The sequence below is a fragment of the Zootoca vivipara genome, chromosome 11 (genome assembly GCF_963506605.1).
Source record: "Zootoca vivipara chromosome 11, rZooViv1.1, whole genome shotgun sequence".
Classification (NCBI taxonomy): domain Eukaryota; kingdom Metazoa; phylum Chordata; class Lepidosauria; order Squamata; family Lacertidae; genus Zootoca; species Zootoca vivipara.
In genome coordinates, this window is record NC_083286.1 from 42,032,903 (window position 1) to 42,051,516 (window position 18,614).

Genomic DNA, 18,614 nt, shown 5'->3' on the forward strand with positions numbered 1-18,614 from the left:
AATCCGCTGCATCAAGAGCAACAAAAAGTTGTGGCACCTTAAAGACTAACAGATTTATTGTCGCATAAGCATGTGTGTATGTTTCTTTTTCCCTTTTCCCTTTTACTATCTTGCGGCCATGTGCATGTTGCAAGCGGATATCCAAGGTATTATTGCTTCTGGCATTCTTCCAATCCATTTTCTCCTGGCGCCTTTCTTTTGACCCAGACTGTGAGGTGCAGAGCATCAGCATTAGCCCATCTATTTCCCTGTTTGTTTCAGTCATAGATTCGCCTGCAGTTCTAGACTTCAATGAAACACTGCTGCTATTGAGATAGGTGTCGAGACAGAGTGAGTCACGCAGACTATCTTCGTAAGCATTCAGCTGCTCTCAGGCTATACACAATTCCTTGTCCTACTGGTTCAATATCTTATTTAAGTCTTTGTAGTTTGAAATGATTTTAATGATGGACCTTCCTAGGTCTTGCCAACCTGCCTGCTTTAGTTGCAAAGCTATACATTTAACCACTTGGGGTAACCGGAATCAATTTGTGTAATTATTTCCTGTTTTTCTCTTGTGTGTGTGTGGTTTTGTTTTTTTAAGGTCTGGGTAGGATCAGTCACTGAAATAACTGTGAATGACCTCTGTGCAGAAGATAAAGATTCTTCTCCCGCAGAACTCTTGTACTCTATTTCTCCTCCAAGCAATGGTCACTTGGCACTCAAGTCTTCTCCAAACAAAAGTACCCTTAATTTTACCCAAGCTCATATTGAGGAAGGACAGTTAGTGTTTGTCCATAATGGTATGTCATGTTCATGTATCAGCTGTTGAGTGTTGTGATTTATTTTTTTGGATAGATTTCTTACATTTTAGTTCATTTAAGGATGCCGGTATAACCCAACATAATATAGGACAGCCTTGGCAAATCTGGTGCCCTCCAGATGTTTCGAACCACAGCTCCCATCAGCCCAAGCCAACATTGATGTCAGATGAAAATACATACGAACAACTCAGAAATCAGGAAGCTAAATTTTAAGACAAGTAAAAACCCCATGGAATTTATTCTGTCCATATTCCATTGATATGAAAGTGGGATATGGGAGGAGCAATGGTATACTATATGACGCTTCTCAATCACTTTACAAAGATTGCTCAATTTTTCTTTTTTTCTTTTGCAAGGCTAACAATTCCAGAAGAATAAGGGTGCTAAATGAAAAGTGTAGCCGTGACTTGCTACCACCCAAGTCATGCAAACCAGACCTCCATCACCCATCCCAGTTTGCATATAAGTGCTAAACCAAACCATGGCATAGTGTGACCGTGTGAGCGTGAAAGGTTTTGGAGAGGACATCCCTGCTACTTTGCTCTGCTTCCAGTTCTGGTACTGTTGTGAAGCTGTGAGTTAAGCCATAGGTTGGCTTTGCTTGTTGTCTGAACTCAAGCTCATGGTTTGTCTCCTCCAGACAAAACAAGATTGATAGGCAAGGCTTGTTTATGGTTTCCAGCTTGCGGTTTGGCTGGAAGAGACCAACTGCAACTCTGGGTTTGGATGACAAACGAAGGCAAGCACGGCTTCTCTTTCTGCAATCCATCAGGATGAGCAAAGTCGCCATGATCTCTTCAGAAGCCCACATTCTTGTGCATATGTGTAAGCCATGGTTTGGCCTAGCATTACGTGGAAACTGAGCCATTGTCTGTCCCTTTTCTATTGGATCTCTTTTGAATTCTGGACGCTTCTGATGCATTATGAACTAATCCCACCTTCTGTAGATAATGCCACAATATTTTGTTTTGTTTACTCCACTGAGTAGTAAGTAGAGTCCATCACCCACTCAGATCTTTCACTTTGATATGGACACCAGAACATACGTCCACACGTCATGATAAACCATAGTTAATAAAACACAAAAAATACATTTCCTGGAGGTATGTCTCCCTCCACTAATATGTGGAGGAAACGAATTGTGTTCACTGGCTTATCATTATGACCAAACAAGGCATTTTGGTTTGGTTTGCTTGCAACAAATGAAAACCAGCAAGTCAAAAACAAGCCTTAGCTACTTATCATGGTTTGTTGACAGTAAAACAAATCACAATTCATGGTTCAGATAACGATTAACTGGGGATCGTGGTTTGTTTCATCGGTATGCTACAGGGAGGAACAAACATACCAGAAAGGAGCAATTGTGGCAAACCATCAATTATGGCTTACCATGATATGTGAACAAATCTGCTGACTGAAAATACTGAAGTTCAGATTTTAAAAAAAAGAATTAAAAGGATTCCATTGTATCCAAGGTCCACTTGTAGATACAAAGATTGTCTGTACATAGAAGCCTATCATAGTCATTCCAGATTTATATTTTTTTTCTTAGTTACTTAGTTTTACCACATACTGTCAGATGTTTCTGGATAATTTTTGTTGTTATAAGAATCTATCCATCTTCCCTCAGGGGCCATGTCTGGAGGCTTCAATTTTCAAGTGACAGATGGTCTAAACTTTGCACCTCGACAAATTTTTAGCATCACAGCTCGAACTCTGGTTATTCGCTTAGAAAATAACAATGGACTAGCTGTCTTTCCAGGTGAGACTTTATATTTTCATTTTTAAATATCCAGGAAATAAGAATAAACTCTGGGGCTATGGAATGTCTAACCCAATATTCAGTGTTTAGCTCTTTCTTTATGAGAAAGGAAAAAAGGTTTGGGGTGTTGCAAACATGGAGCTCCCACACCATGTTATGAAGCAGGAAGCTGCTTTGCATCAAGCCAGCCCATTGGTCCAACCTGTTCAGTATTGCTTGCTCTGATTGGCAGTAGCTCACAAGAGTTTCAGAAAGGAGTGTTTACCAGCTGCAGCTGGAAATGTCAGGGATTGGACCTGGGGCCGTTTATATGCAAAGCATGTGCTTCACTGAGCTATAGCCTGCCCCTAAGCTGGGGGTTAAGGGCCTGTGGTCCTCCAGATGTTGATGGACTACAACTCCCATAATCCCTCACCATTGACCATGTTGGCTGGGGCTGCTGGGAGCTGGAACCGAAGAACCTTTGAAGTATCACAGGTTTCCCATCCCTGCCTTACCCAACCTAGTGTCCTCCAGAAATTGGACTCCCAGCTCTCGTCAGCCCCATCCAGCTTAGGCTATAGTCAGATATAATGGGAGTTGTAGTTCAAGCCATCTGGAGGCACCAAGCTGGGGAAGGCTGACTTTAGGTCAACAATAATTAATATATGGTAATAGTTAGTCATATGCACATTCACTCAAGTCACGTATGAACTCTCTCAAAGACTATATATTGTCAGACCCTGGGATGCTGTTAACGTGAGACATTCTGCGTGCAAAAGGAGTTGTCTGCTACTATATTTGCATTCTTTCCCATTATGAATCCTAAATCTTGGAAGCAGAGGAATATATGAAATTCACACACACACAATTTTTTAAAAAACTTATTTTGCATAATTCAGTATGCTTGCAACATTTGGGTTTTACTTTGTTTCAGCATATTTTTATTTTTATATTTATTTTATTTACAACATTTGCACAATTCACAATAACTTAATGTTCTCTGGGTGCTGAACAGTAAAAACTACAAACCATGAAAATAAAATGCAGAGCTGCTCATAATGAGCTGATTTAACAAAAGAAGCAAAGCATGAAACTTGGGTTTCAGTCCGAATAAATGTGATCGTAATAAGCTGCATGGGTAAGGCTTTTAAAATCTAAACCCCTGTCCCCGAAGTTGCTTTTGGTCTTCCGAGATAGCTTCAGGCACTAGCTTTTATAGGGATTTTTTATGGTAAGCCAAAGATAATTATAAGCAAACTATTCCTGGTGCAGTTTTGAAGGAGCCGTTCCACTATTCCACTTTTCCCATATGAGAAAAGTAATGCATCTCTCCATACATTTAGCTCTGCTCTGCTAGGGCTGCAATAACTGCCAAGATTTTCTCTTGAGCACTTTTTGAGTTAGAAAAGTGCTCATATAAATTAAACACAGCTTTGGCTACTTTGATCCACCTCTCAGTTGTCCTGCATTTCTCAGGCCAGGCTCTGCCAACCTGGCACCTTCTAGATGTTTTGGACTACAACTCCCATCACCTCCTGCCTGCCCACTCTTGGTTGTTGTAGTCCAAAAGTTGACAAAAGCTGTCTTAAGCTTTCTTGCAGTCTTCCTTTCACCCTGTTTTTGCTCAATTGTTATTTAAAAAAATTGAAAGTCTCTCAAATATTGAAACAAAAAATGTGCTGATGTGTTTCTATCATAGTTCAGGTTCACTTTTAAAATCTCCTTTATATATTCATCTGGATATCTGGATAACTCCACATTTTTGAACGCTATCCCAAATGAGAACAGTTCCATAAAATTGGGCCCACATTACTGGGCACATGCTTCCTCGTGAATATGAGCCATAGATCTTAGCCACAGGGAACCAGTAACAGTGACCTCCTGAAAACCTCAGTGACTGGGCAAGAATATCAGGGATCGGGCAGTCCTTGAGATGTCCTGGACCCAAGTTGTAAAGGGCCTTGTAGATTAATGCAAGAACCTTGAACCTGACCAGTAGCATATAGCGTTTTGCAGCAGCTGGAGGCTCTAGAGCAGACCCAGTGGTAGTTCCAGATAGTAGAGTACATTGCAATAATTGAGTCAATGGCACGGCTAGCCACTGGGGCTACCTGAGCCTCCAGTGATAAAGATAGATCCAGGAGCACCCCTAGACTCCAAACCTGTTCTTTCGGAGTGAGCACAGTCCCATCCAGAACAAGCAACGGGCCAATTTCTCGGACACAAGAGCCACCCCACCCAAACTGCCTCCATCTTCAAGCTCAGATTATCAGCCCTCATCCAGTCCATGATTGCACTCAAGCAACAGTCTCTAGATCACGCATAGCCTCTTCTAACTCAGATGTTATAGAGAAGTTGTGTGTCATAAGTATGCTGATGACACTTTGCTCCAGAACTCCTAATGACCACACCCAGTGGCTTCAGATGTAGGGAACAAGATTTCACCCTGCAGTACAGTATAATCCAAGGACCATGTTGGTGAGGCTGGTCCTTTTTTAAAAAAAATCCTGGTCTTTTTCTAAGTAGTTGAGGCTGGCATATGTAGTATCCCTTCCTTTTATCTTCATGCTAACCCTATGGTGTGGTCTTGGTTAAGTTGAGAGAAGGTTACTAGTCAAAGGTCATCCAGTGGCTATTATGGCTGAGCTCGCTAGTAAAACAAAGTTAACTGAACAACATCCCAAAGAACTGCCTGTTTCAAATATATACTTACATCTATGATTCTAAAATATATGATTCTGTGATACTGCCAATTTCAAGACAATGAAATGATTTGCAGTTCGTTTCTTATACTTGCGAAAGACTGACCTAGTAGTTTAAAAGATTTTTTTAAAAGCTTTCTTTATTCTTACTGTCCTTTCTGTAAGTTTGGGTGAGTTCCTGCTTGGCCTCTTTGACCCATTACATAATAGCCATCTGTTGAGTGCATGATGTAGCAACAAAAAAACGTTCACTTTTTAACCACATAAGCATGGACGTTATTATTGGTGAAATACATCATTGTGGATTGCAGACAATATTTTGCTGGAGCAATGCATCAGTTAGTTTTATTTTAATTACCTTGATTCTCCATCCCAAAATTGCATTTCTAAATTTCGGTTTAATGCCTTATAATTCTCGGTAGAAATAAAACAAGTTACTTAGTAGTTCTCCTGCTCATCAATTTCCCCTTAAACTTCTACAAATGAAGAGAGAACCTGTTCTGAACAGTAACAAAGAGCTGATTCAAACATGCAGAAATTATGGATGGTATTCAGTTAAGTTTGACTGAGAAGACACCCACTGAAATTAATGAGCTTAGTCATGTTCATTAATTGCAGTGGGTCTATTCTGAGTAAAACTTAGTTGACTACTGCCCTAACTGTTGAACAGTTCTTCCCAGACCATACTATTTCAGACTGCAAGTCCAATTGGCTTCTGTACGTGGAATTGGGAGGGACCACTGCCTTGTTCTTAGGTGGCAAAATGTCTAGGCCAGCCAATTACAATTGCACATTAAGCAATTTATATGGTAAAAAGGAAGCATCAAATATAGTGCTCAGTGCAATATTAATATACTGTTTATAATTATTCAGGTTCTAGGAAACCCATTACATCTCACCATCTAAAAGCTGTCACCAATGAAGTAGCTGAGTCGGAAAACAGAACTATACTATTTACTGTCGCAAAATCCCCGAAACTTGGAAGACTCATCAGTGTCTCTGGTAACAGCACACACAATATTACAAGTTTTACGCAATCTATGGTAAGAGTCCATTTTACTATGGGTGTCGGCAATATGGCTTTGTTACAAATACATCTCCGCTGTCCATTGTGTTTACATTCACAGAAAAATTTCTACCCCTTTCATTTGATCAATATGGGCAGAAGCTTGTTAGGGACAATATTATAGAGCAGGGATTCCCAAAGTGTGATCCATGGAATTCAGATGGTCTGTGGCTTGCCTGTGCAAATACAATTAAATATGACACAGTTGCTACAACTGGCAGAAGAATTACTAAGTGTTCCACCAAGACCCACAGCAATTTATGAATGGTTTTGGGGTGGGGGCATTTGGGAACCACTCTTATATGGTATGCTAAGTTTAATGTGAAGGGTGGGGTGTGCTAACATCAACATTTACTAAACCTAAGTAAGAAAAGGGAGTGGAAGATTGTGGCAATATATATCCTCAACGTTATAGAAACCAAGTTTGCATTTGTTCTGGGGAAACCTTATAAATTTGAGGGAGTGCAGTGTATAGTTGCTAAGAGGCTGAACTACAGGAAGTTTCTAGTTCAAATATTGCCTCTGCTCTGCTGTAAACTGAATTAGCAGAACAGTTCCAAACAAATTTATTCCGAAGTAATACACTTTTTCTTTTTTTTGAAAGAGGGCTATACTACCTTCTAATTTAAAAGTATGATTGCATCCCAAGTGACTTTGGGTAAGTTACTCTCTCCTGGGCTAAAATGTGCATATGAGAAAAGTTACTCTAAAGAAAGAAAACAGACTTTGTTTCTTGGTAATATGATGCAACAGGCACTATCTTAGAAGAAAGAGGGTTTCCCCACACTATCGTCTTACACAGGAGGGAGTGGGTATTTTAAGCCGGCACCTGCCGCCTGCAGTTTTCGTAAGTGCTTGTGTTAGTTTTAAAACAAATAAAATTCTGCTGATTGCCTGAAGGTTCCTTAGAGTTAATCAAAATATTTTAATGAATTAAATCAGCTAAATGTTGTCGCCCTAACAATATGGTTACAAGATTGCTGTAAAGGGATGTGGATCCGAACCCCACATTGGGCAGAAGATTCTTACATCGGAGGAGGTTGGACCAGTAGATGAACCTTGAGGTCCCTTCCAACTTTACGATCGCAATAATGGCCTGGCTGGGAGATACCTTTCTCATCTGATTGACCATAGTTTCTGGTTTGGACATAATGAGAAACTATGGTTAGTTAGGTCAAATCCCATTTAGAATAAAGCAGGGAAGAAGCAGTGCAAGGACAACACACAGGGACAAGGCTTAAGCCTGTCTCAGTTTATTAAGTAAAAAAATTCCTTCAGTAGCACCTTAAAGACCAACTAAGTTTTTAGGGAATAATAATAAGAATACTGTTAAATAAGAATTGAAAATGGAAATCGGGGCAGGGGGGAGGTCGGGGAGGCCCACACAATGTTTATAGAAATAGAAATAACAATGATTTTTTTTCTTGTTTTTTTCCTCTTTTTCTCTTTTTTTCTTTTTTGGGGGGGTTATTTTTGGGGCTTTTTTTCTTTGTTTTTTTTTCTTGTTTGGATAAATGGTTGGATGGACACCCCCCCCCCCGTTTCCTTCCTTGGAGCCTCTTGGTGGCAGGGGGGGGGGCTCCAGGGGTGGGAGGGAGGGGTGGGAAGAAATTCAATCATAAAATGAAACACTGTCGACTGCCCGCTTTTCGGGGGACCCTCTGGTGGGAGGAGAGGGTTCTGGGAGGGTGGACAGAAGTCAGTGGAAAGTATGCTATGTATTTTTATGTTTGTTCTCTTTATTATATAAAATCAATAAAATATATATTAAAATAAGACCAACTAAGTTTTTATTTTGGTATGAGCTTTCGTGTGCATGCACACTTCATCAGATACCTTATTAAGCTGAGATATATACAGCCAAACCAAGTCAACAAATGTGATTTGTTTAAAATGTTCTAAAGCACAATATTACTGACTCCAAATTCTGATTATTGACTTCAATTTTAATTAAGGCAGTTTTGTTCTGCTTGTCGATCCTTCCTTTACTTTTCTGAAAGCAGCACATTTCCATAGATATGTTGCAGGCAGCAGAAGCAATGGTGCTGCCAGATTGTGAGGTGGTTTGGGGCGCCAGCGTCACTTCCTTTCCCCCCAGCCTCCTCATGCTGCCCTAGTTGCTCCTTCCTCCCTGCTTTCCAAGTAGCGGGGAGGTAACACACTGGCTATATGGTTTTTCCTTTGGTTTTGCAGTGGGGAGGGGATAAAGGGAAAGTAACCTGCTTGTTACCTTCCTGCTACCTATATGGTAAGAGGAAGTGGGGCGGGGAGAAAGGGAGAAAGGGTTGGCTTTTCCTTCTTTCCCCCAAAACAGAAGAAAGAAAAAGGGGCATATTCTTCCACCACTCCTTACCTGCCATGTGGGGAGTGAACAGTGTTAGCATTTCACTCCTCCATTGCTGGGTGTGTGGTGGTTATATCACATGTCTGTGTTGACTTTCTAGGCTTGGAAAGTGTGAGAACGGAAGCTAGTCTTCCACTCTATAGTACTGTTGTACTTTCTTTCTTTCTTTCTTTCTTTCTTTCTTTCTTTCTTTCTTTCTTTCTTTTTCTCTATCTCTCTCTCTCTCTCCCTCTCTCTCTTGGAGAAGGAGGAGAGACGCCATGATTGCTTTGTGCTGTATATATTGCTTAATAAATACTCCGAATGCACACAGTCTTCTGATATGTGTCGCTGGAAGCGTGCCGGGACTGAAGATTTATGGATGTCCCGAGCTGCGCTTCATAAGGAAGACGCCCAGAGAGGTTTGTCCCATTTCGGGGGCTGCGTGTGCCACCCCCCCTGGCGTGTTTCGACAAACAGATCACTTTTTCTAATATTGTTTTCAGTGCTTTAGGTAGAGATGGTTAGTGCACCAGCTTTGCAGAATTAAATATACCAGGCATGACTGTCTGCAACATCACTCAGACTTCTTTATTGCCTGCTCTGTGAAATGTGTGTGTTTTTTTGGAGGGGGGGGGGAGGCAGTCCAGGGACTATCACTAGTCTGACTCTAGTGGTGCCACTGAGAGGAAGGAGGCTTGCTTGTGTGCTAATGTGCCTGCCTGTTCTTCTTGCTGTTGCAGTTTATATTGTACCGCGTTAAAAATTCAAACATGAAGACACCCAATAAAACCGCAATGTAAAAATGAAAACCGCACTCCCTTATGGGTTTTCAACTTCCCTAACAGTGTTCTCAGGTGAGGGATTCTGGATTTGAAGGCATTCTTCCTTTCACTTGTGAAAGCACCAGGGTCTCCCTCTGAGCACTCGTTGGCATGAACCAGTAGATTTGTTACCCGGCTTGAGGGCAAACCTTTTGTATTACACATAGAATTAAGGTTTTGTGGTCATGGAATTCCCACAGCACTTTCACGGGATTATAGGTTTTAACTCTGAGGTTTGGCCCAATTCCACATGTGAAGTAATTCTTTTTTGTAGGCCAAAGAATTAGCTGGAAACTTGTTTCGGACCGGTTCTGCTGTCTTACCTGTATGTTCCAGTAATTTGTTTTTCCTTTGGACAGGTGGATGGAGGGATGCTCATCTACAAGCATGCAAATAAGGAGGCAGTTTCTTGGAATGAACAGGATTATTTTACCTTTACAGTCTCCTCCCCACCAGCAGCTCTGGATCCTCAGGTGTTTCTCATTAATATTTCTTACGAAATTAAAGGACATGATCAGACCACTCAGCTACTTGCAAATACAGGTAAAACCAGTATATTGCTGTCAATCACATTTGTATGATTGAGGAACTCATGACAGCCCACATAAAGTTGCCCCTTTCTCATAAAACTAGAACCTGGGGCCATCTAAGGAAGCTGAAAGTTTGACAGTGAATAAAGTACTTCTTCATATAGTGCATAGTTAAACTATTGTTTGGCGATCACTCGTAGCCGAGTAAGATTGTCTTCCATAAACACGGTTTTAACAATGAGTCCATAAGTGACTGTGGAGGCCAATTCTGGATCCACACATCCTTCCACAGTGGGGACACTGGTTTCCAGGTGGGAGTTGATCACAGTGTGGATTTGCCAAGCGTGCCTTCCTCTTAGCACGTTTCTCCCTTGCGTCTTGAGATTGAGTATCTCCAAAGCCCATGACACCTTTGGTAAAGGCTGTTCTCCAACTGGAGCGCTCGCAGGCCAGTGTTTCCCAGTTGTCGGTGTTTATACTACATTTTTTTAGATTTGCCTTGAGACAGTCTTTTAACTTCTTTTGTTAAACTATAGGCCACGGGTGGCACTGTGGTCTAAACCACCGAGCCTCTTGGGCTTGCCGATCAGATGGTTGGTGGTTCGAATCCCTGCAATGGGGTGAGCTTCTGTTGCTCTGTCCACTGCAGCGGGAAGGTAAACGGCGTTTCCGTGTGCTCTGGCTTCCGTCACGGTCCTCCTCCATGCGCCAGTAGCACTTTATTCATGCTGGCCACATGACCCGGAAAGCTGTCTGCAGACAAATGCTGGCTCTCTGAGCCTGAAAACGAGATGAGCACCACAATCCCATAGTCGCCTTTGACTGGACTTAACCACCCAGGGTCCTTTTTTTTATAGTTAAGCTATGGAATTTGCTTGCATAAGATTTAGCCACCAGCCTAAAGGTAAAGGTAAAGGGACCCCTGACCATTAGGTCCAGTCGTGACCGACTCTGGAGTCGTGGCGCTCGTACAGCTTCCAGGTCATGTGGCCAGCATGACTAAGCCGCTTCTGGCGAAACCAGAGCAGCGCATGGAAACGCCATTTACCTTCCCGCTGTAGCGGTACCTATTTATCTACTTGCACTTTGACATGCTTTCGAACTGCTAGGTTGGCAGGAGCTGGGACCGAGCAATGGGAGCTCACCCCATCGCAGGGATTCGAACTGCCGACCTTCTGATCGGCAAGCCCTAGGCTCTGTGGTTTAACCCACAGCACCACCTGCGTCCCAGCCACCAGCCTAGATGGTTTTAAATCTTTACTGGAAATCTTTAGTGGGGAGAGTGTTCATGTACCCAGGTCCTCATTGCAGGCTTCCCACAGGTGTGTGGTTGGGCACTGTGAGAATTGGATGTTAGACAAGATGGGCCTTTGGCCTGATCTAGTGGGAGTCTTTTTATGGTCTTACGTTCTTTTTGTCTTCACAACTACTCAGTGAAGTAGGTTCATGTGAGAGGAATGAGTGGCTCAAGGTCATTTCATGCATGTGCAGGGACTAGAGCTCAAGGTTTGCTGATCAAATTCGAACACTTATCTACCCATTACTCCGCACTGGGTCTCCTATTTATTTTGGCTAGTTAGAGCAACTCCTCTGTGCAAATTGTTAAAAGTATAATTTGTTTCCTTCCATTCCAATGGCAAACTAAGTAAACGGCTACTTCTTTCCCAACATTTCCTAAACTCGTTCTCCCCCTGCTGCCCCACATCTCCTTTTTTAGTCATTTGTCTAGTTTCTGTTTTGGAAATTATAGATCCTGCCTCAGATAGAAATAACTTCAGAGAGAAGTTTGTGTTTCCCTACTCATTAAAATATTATAATCTATCACAGCCCTTTAAACCATGATTTCTTGCTACTGTGAATTAAAACTACTTTTTCTTTCTTTGAAAAAACAATAGGTGCTGTTGTCCATGAAGGAGGCAAGGTTTTAATTGACAGAACTAACCTAGATGGTTCAAATTTGCTCTTTAAATTACCCGAGTCACAGCGTTCTGCATATGAAGTATGGTATCAAGTTACATCATTGCCCCTGCATGGCAGAATTGTGGTGGGAGAAAGAAACATTACTAGGGAGAAACCCAATTTCTCCCAATACATCCTTAACAAATTTGGAATCACCTATATACACGATGACTCTGAATCACTCATGGACCAGTTTATTTTTGCTGTGTGGCTAAACCAGAAAGGCAAGTCTGCAGCAAAACCTGATTCTGGTGTTTTAGAAGAGACATTTAATATCACTGTTGTGCCTGTGAATGACCACACTCCAGAGCTAAAGACAAAGCAGCTACATTTGAATGTATTACAAGGAGATACAGCGGTTCTAGGACCAGAAAACCTGAAAGTGGAAGACTTGGATAACACCCCGGAAGAGATCAAATACACTATCATAAGCAATCCCCCAAATGGCTACCTAGCACTGCAGACTCATCTCAACGAATCCATCAATGATTTTACACAAGCTGATGTCGATGGTGGCAGAGTCTGGTTTGTGCAAGATGGAACTTCTTCCTCTGGGGTGTTCTACTTTAGCGTGACAGATGGAAAACACCGTCCGCTGTACAAGCTGTTTAACCTTGAGGTGACACCCATGTCTCTCACCTTGGTCAACCTAACAGAGGTGGTGCTTTCACAAGGGCAGAGCAGTGTTCCTATTACGAATGTACACCTTTCGGCGACCACAAATGGGAGAAACGCTGAGATCAGTTTTGAAGTAACAGAACCCCCCAGATACGGGCATTTATTGATTGACAGTGAGCGCGTCACCAAGTTTCACCAAGCCGATTTATATGCAGGTAGACTAGTGTATTGTATGACGGACCTCACTGCAACTGGAGATAGGCTGGGATTCACGGTGTTCACGTTGGACAGTAATCTAACGGGACAAGCTATGAACATCACGATCCAGCCTCTTGTGCGAACGGCACTTGGCTTGAATATTTCAAATAGGGTGGCTTACAAGCTAAAAGCCAGCGACCTGGATGCTTTGCAGCTGGCAAACTTGACAAACAGCAACCCCAGGTTTGAAGTGATGGTGCCTCCAGCTTATGGGAAACTGCTAAGGAGGTCATTAAGCAAATCTAAAAGTGAAGTTGCGTTCACACAGAGCGACATTGACAAGGGTGCTATATTCCTCGAGGCAGATGCCAATATGACAGGGGTTGATGTATTAAATGATTCCTTCACATTTGTACTCAGAGCAGACAAAGTGCAGCCTGCCATGGGCCAGTTTCACTATGCCATAGTGGCACATGATCCCTCGCTAATTCAGATGTTTACACCAGAAGTGCCTCTCTTAACTACTAGTGCAAACATTTTAAAGACTTACACCGTTACAAAAAATGAACCCCTGATTTTTCTAGAGGGTGACGGGCACACTGAAGCACCACGCCACACTCCGTGGCATAACCAAAATCACCAGGGGCATCAAAATGATAAAGAAGCATGGTTTAATGAGGAGGTTGCAAGGGGCAGATCTGCCTGGGCTGAGACCACCATCAAAACAAGCTCCAGAAGCACCTGGATTCAGCCCCCTCATAGCAGCAACCGACTGTTCATCATTGTACCGCTCGCCGCTGTGGCAGTTCTGTTCATTGCGAGTGCGGTGGCTGTTTGCGTCTTCCTAATGTGCCACAATCCCAAAAAGACCAAGCCTCTCGTTGCATGCCAGCCACCAGCAGCTCTCAGCAACCCAGACTTTTGCCAGGAAAGGCGTTTGACTGTCCCTGTGGTCACAATGACACCCCTGCTAGAAGGTGCAGGCAAAACAACCACCTTCCCATTCATGGCGGTCAGACAGGAGCATCTTCATCCTGTGCCAGTTGCCCCAGCTCCAGCCAAAGAAAGTCTTCTGCAAAGTAGCTGGTCTAGACTTGACCCGGAAATGATCCAGCACTGTCGGAAAACCAACCCAACTTTGAAGCGCAATCAGTATTGGGTCTAGTGTGCCATTGCATCGGCTATGGAACATGTGGGCTTCTGCCATTTTGACACTGGGTTGCTTTTGATGGTGTGTATTTATTTTAGGTTAAAATATGCATTCCCTGGTTGTTGCATCATTGGAAGCCCTGGCAGGTCAAGTGAATCTTAGTGGGCTTTCAGCTAGATCGGGGTCAGAGAACCTCAGACCCTGGGGCTGAATGTGGCCATCCAGGCAACTTTACCTGGCTTCTGGGACTCTTGCTCAACCACCCTCCTTAGCAGTCCTGCTTTGCATCCTCCCTGAGTCTGTTTGCCTGGCTAGAATGGGCCACTTCATCCCACTTTGGGTGGCTTGGCAGTAGTGGGGGAATATCTAAGGTGATGTGCCTACTTCCCAACATGCCTCAGTGCTATTCTGCTTGGAGCAGCTCGTATTTCCAGAATTAGTGCATGGAAGAGCTCTTGCATCAGGGTGAGGAGCCTTTATTCTGTTGAGTACTGCATTCTCTCATGGGTTAACCACCACATCCTAGGGGTACTTTGGGCTTGAGCCAGAAGCGGGCAGAGTCAGGCCTGAAATGAGTGAACCTCTCCTTTTCTCTCTCTGCCACCTTTTCTTTTGGTTTCTGCCCCCTCCCTTCTCTCAATCCCTTTCCCTCTTGCTACCCGCAAAGACTTAAGCAGAGGGTCACATCCTTGTCTTGCATAGTATAGAAATAGCCGGGGACAGAAGTGTCCTAAAGGCAAAGGTAGTTTAGAGGCTGAGCTTCGGGCTTAACTGATAAACTGCAAGGAGGGTGTATTTTGGGGTCTCAGAGCTACCCTAAGTCACAGGGAATTGGTGCAACATTCTGTATAGTTCATAAGCACTGTGAAGCTTCCAGATTGGCCAGGCTTTTGCCTTGTCAACAGATGTTAGAATGAAGATGGAGCCCTGATATCTAACGTGACTTGCAGGGTTTGCATCTGCCATAGTTTGCTGGTTTGGCTGTAATGGGAAGCTATGGTTTGCCCCAAACCAGGAAGTTACGAATCAAGTGGAGCACACGGGGAAGAAGGGTGTGTGCAAACACAGGGCTTTTTCAAGTATTGCCAAGTATGGTTTGGTGTGACAGCCAAACCATAAATATCTTATCAATCACATAATACTTTGTATCCTTCTATGCACATTTGTAGACTTAGGGTTTCATGGGTAAAATATGCAATTTTTGACTCGAGAGTCTCTATTTTCAGAAAAGTGTCCATTTTGGTACTTTTGCAATCAGCTGGGGAATGTGTACAAATGCTTCTATGCAACAACAATTTTTAAAAATCAAACTTGATACCAGCAGTTTTGCACCCTCTCTCGTATACCGAGCCTACTTGCTTTCAAAAAGATGTGGATATTCTCCTCCCCCACCAAAATAATGGGCCTGGTGCTAATCTCTACCACATCCTTTTGACGTTTGCACAATTGGAAGGCACAAATTGAAGACAAAACAGTGTCATTGTGATTTTTAAAGGTATTTGTTTAGGCCTGTGAGCAAGGACGCCACAATTCTCTTGAGCAGATGAAATGGATGGCATAGGGCATGTGCTATAGTGAGCCTTCACTGCTTTGTGTGTTTTTCGTTACAAATGCTGAACATAGTTAAAAAATACATGCTTCACCTCTCATCTGTATAGCAAATCTGTATGGCCGTCGGCCAGTCTGCCGCATTATCTTTATGTTTATGCCTTAGTCTAGAGCAATATATCCTCTTGTATATTGCCAAGCCTGGGCCAAAATTCTGTCTCGAGTTGCACAAAATAAGAACTGATTTAGCTTGAAAAGAGGTTCAATAAGAGCTCTGCATCAGAACAGCAGAAATGAAGCGGTTTTGTTGTATCACAGAATGTGTTCTTCGGACTACTATATGAAGTTGAAACAGAAATACACTGTAAAACGCAGCAACACACCATAACTTACCACAAGTCTGTAGAGTCAAGTGTGAGCCACCCGTCACATACTGCGGTCTGCCAGGGACTTAATGTCCAGTTTCTCTTGTCCTAGGTTGCCCACAAGATATACCTGGTGGTCTGTGTTCAGCTGTTGGGTTATGAGCTGTGGGCCACTCTGAAAATTTCAGTTCCCCACATTTCCTGATCAGTTTGTGAATTTTCTTGAGATTTTTTTTTAAGTTTTCATGAAAATTCACCAGCCCTTTAGTGCCATTTTTTCCCAATATGCTTAGTTTTATAAAGCAATTTCCCTCAATATAATGCATTTTTCGTTTGTTATTTTCACAAATACATGCTTTTCTATGCACCATAATGCATGCGCGCGCGCACACCCACACACACCCAATCATTACTTGACAGGTGAACTGCACTGAAAAAAATTAGAGAAATGTGAATTTCAAAGGATGGCTGAGTTTTAGTTCACATATTGTTTTGGAAAGTGCGGATTAGGTTTGCCTTTAAAGGCAAACTGGATCAAATTTCTCCCCCATCCCTAGTTGTGGGGGCCTGATGCCATTCATGCTTAAAATCCCACAGAAGACTTTGCTGCACAGTCAGTGCATTATTTTATTCTTGTTTGGTTGAAACTGCATTGCTGCAAGCTTTCAGTTATCATTTCTAAGAAAAATACGCTTTTTTAAAAAATTCAGGTAAGCTTTATTTGAAATGTTAAGGCGAGTATTTCTTCTAGAAATCGTAACTTAAAGTTTGCAACAGTGCAATGTAGCTACCAAAGGGTCCAACCTTTCCCTCTACTTTAGATATTGACAAAATGTGTGCTAGTTTCAAAAGGTGCAGAAAGGAGAGGTGACTGTGTGTGTGTGTGTGTGTGTGTGTGTGTGTGTGTGTGTGTGAGAGAGAGAGAGAGAGAGAGAGAGAGAGAGAGAGAGAGAGAGAGAGAGAGAGAGAGAGAACTTAATAATACATCAGAATATGTAAAAAGACAAAATAGCTTTGGGACAGTCAGCTGGTTAGCCAATGACATTTCTCATTTCAAAAAGTAACTATTCCCATCCCAAGATGTACGGGTCTAGACCCACGCATGGCACTGAGCTGCTATCATTTTCTTGTTTTAAAAGAAAAGCAGCCTGCATTGTTGCAAGACACAGCTTGCCATACACCGGAACTGCTGTTGCATTGAGAAATCTTACCAGTCTGCTATGCACTGTTGGTACAATGCCACAAAAATTGAATACTTTTAGGCTCCTCTGATTGCAAGAGGAAAAAGTAAAGCAAATGAAATGAAATGAATGAAATGGAAAAATGTTTCATTCTGGCTGGATTTTAATTTTTTTTACCTTGTAATACTGCAGCCATAAAAGTGGAAGAGGGGAGAAATTAAGACTGACCAACCCCCTCCCACATCCAGTACTTTGCTGGTTTTGCATTGGCAGTGTGGAAGTGAAAGTAGAGTAGCACTCTTGACTCTTGAGCTCCTCTGTCCTCTTACGTTTCGATTGGATTTACTGAATGTAGGGATGGTTTGGATCGGCGCTGGCAAACCACATCGATTCTGCCAAGGTTGGAAAAAGCGCTGGCACACCGCACTGAATGTCAGAATAGCATACACGAGTAGCAGGACAGGACAAGACAAGACAGGGCAGAACAATGGGGTGGTGGAAAAATACTGAGGGTCACAAGATGGGCTTAGGAGGGGTGTTTGAAGAAGAGCATGTGATAGAGGCATGGAGGCAGGAGCATGGAAAACAGTCACGTACATAATGGCGTCATGTAGGGAATTTGGGGGTGTCACCAGAGGTGTCGTATTCGTGGGCAGTTCCATATAAGGTATTACAGTACCACCTTTGGTTGTATGTGTCCTTCTTTGATCGGAAGACTGCGCCTGAAGGGTTAATCATTGACAGCATGTAAAATTGCCAATAAAAGGGGGCTCCCGGGCGTGTCTCGGGGTGGCCTTCCCGTACATCATCCTGTCATCGTCACGTCGTTCTTGAGAGCGCAACAACTGAATTACACCATACGAGCTTCGCTGCTGGCGTAGTTTCCTTTCTGAATTGTTTTTGGGGAGGGGTCACAGGACTGGAAGACTTGGGATCCTTGGGATTCATGCTTCCCCCAGATCTGTCCCCAACACATACTCCCTGTTAGTTTCTATCAGCATTGGCGTTGTCATTTCAGGGAAGGCAAGGGTTGTGAAAGTTTCTTTGGTAATGGGAAACAGGATATATGGGGTTGGGCCTCGCTATGTGAAGGCAAGCTTCTCTCTTTGCCCTCAGAGGAGGAAGCCCACCCTATCCTATGGTCCAGGGAGACATCGTCCCATGAATTGCAAGATAAATTGTTCCTTGCCCCCTGCTGCTTTTTGTTACACTGGGATTTGAGAATAGCGTTTGATTTCCAAATACCTGTCAGAATCACAAAGCTGAATTGTGATAAATTGGCTTTTGTACAGAAAGTGTATTTTATACAAGGGAAATGTCTGTTGCAAAATAATTTATGAAAAAGTGAAACTGTAATGTAGAAATGCAATATGGTTTTATTCCGCTGCAAATAAAATCTAACGTCAAGTTCCGTTGTCTTTTTGTAATTTGTAGCACATACTGAAAGCTTAGTAGGGTTTGCCACATATTATGTGCATTACATTACATCCATGCTACTGGAGGTGGTCTAAATTACCCTTGGATGCTCATATTATAGCCATGTCTTCCATTGATCCCGGGGCGAGGATACATGTACAGTGGTGCCTCACTAGACAAATTTAAT

General features: G+C 42.7%; 1 protein-coding gene across 3 annotated transcripts in view; it reads left to right on the top strand.

The window, feature by feature from the left end:
• LOC118077130 (chondroitin sulfate proteoglycan 4-like) overlaps positions 1-16,797 on the top strand; it is a 37,012-nt gene extending 20,215 nt beyond the window's left edge. For all 3 annotated transcript variants that reach the window (XM_035100539.2, XM_035100538.2, XM_035100540.2), the window contains 5 exons: positions 584-782; positions 2,434-2,565; positions 6,123-6,292; positions 9,822-10,005; positions 11,888-16,797. In XM_035100539.2, the coding sequence (XP_034956430.1) occupies positions 584-782; positions 2,434-2,565; positions 6,123-6,292; positions 9,822-10,005; positions 11,888-13,932 (2,730 nt within the window). In that variant the 3' untranslated portion in view covers positions 13,933-16,797. The remainder of the gene's footprint in view (positions 1-583; positions 783-2,433; positions 2,566-6,122; positions 6,293-9,821; positions 10,006-11,887) is intronic.
• Positions 16,798-18,614: the final 1,817 nt, after the last annotated feature.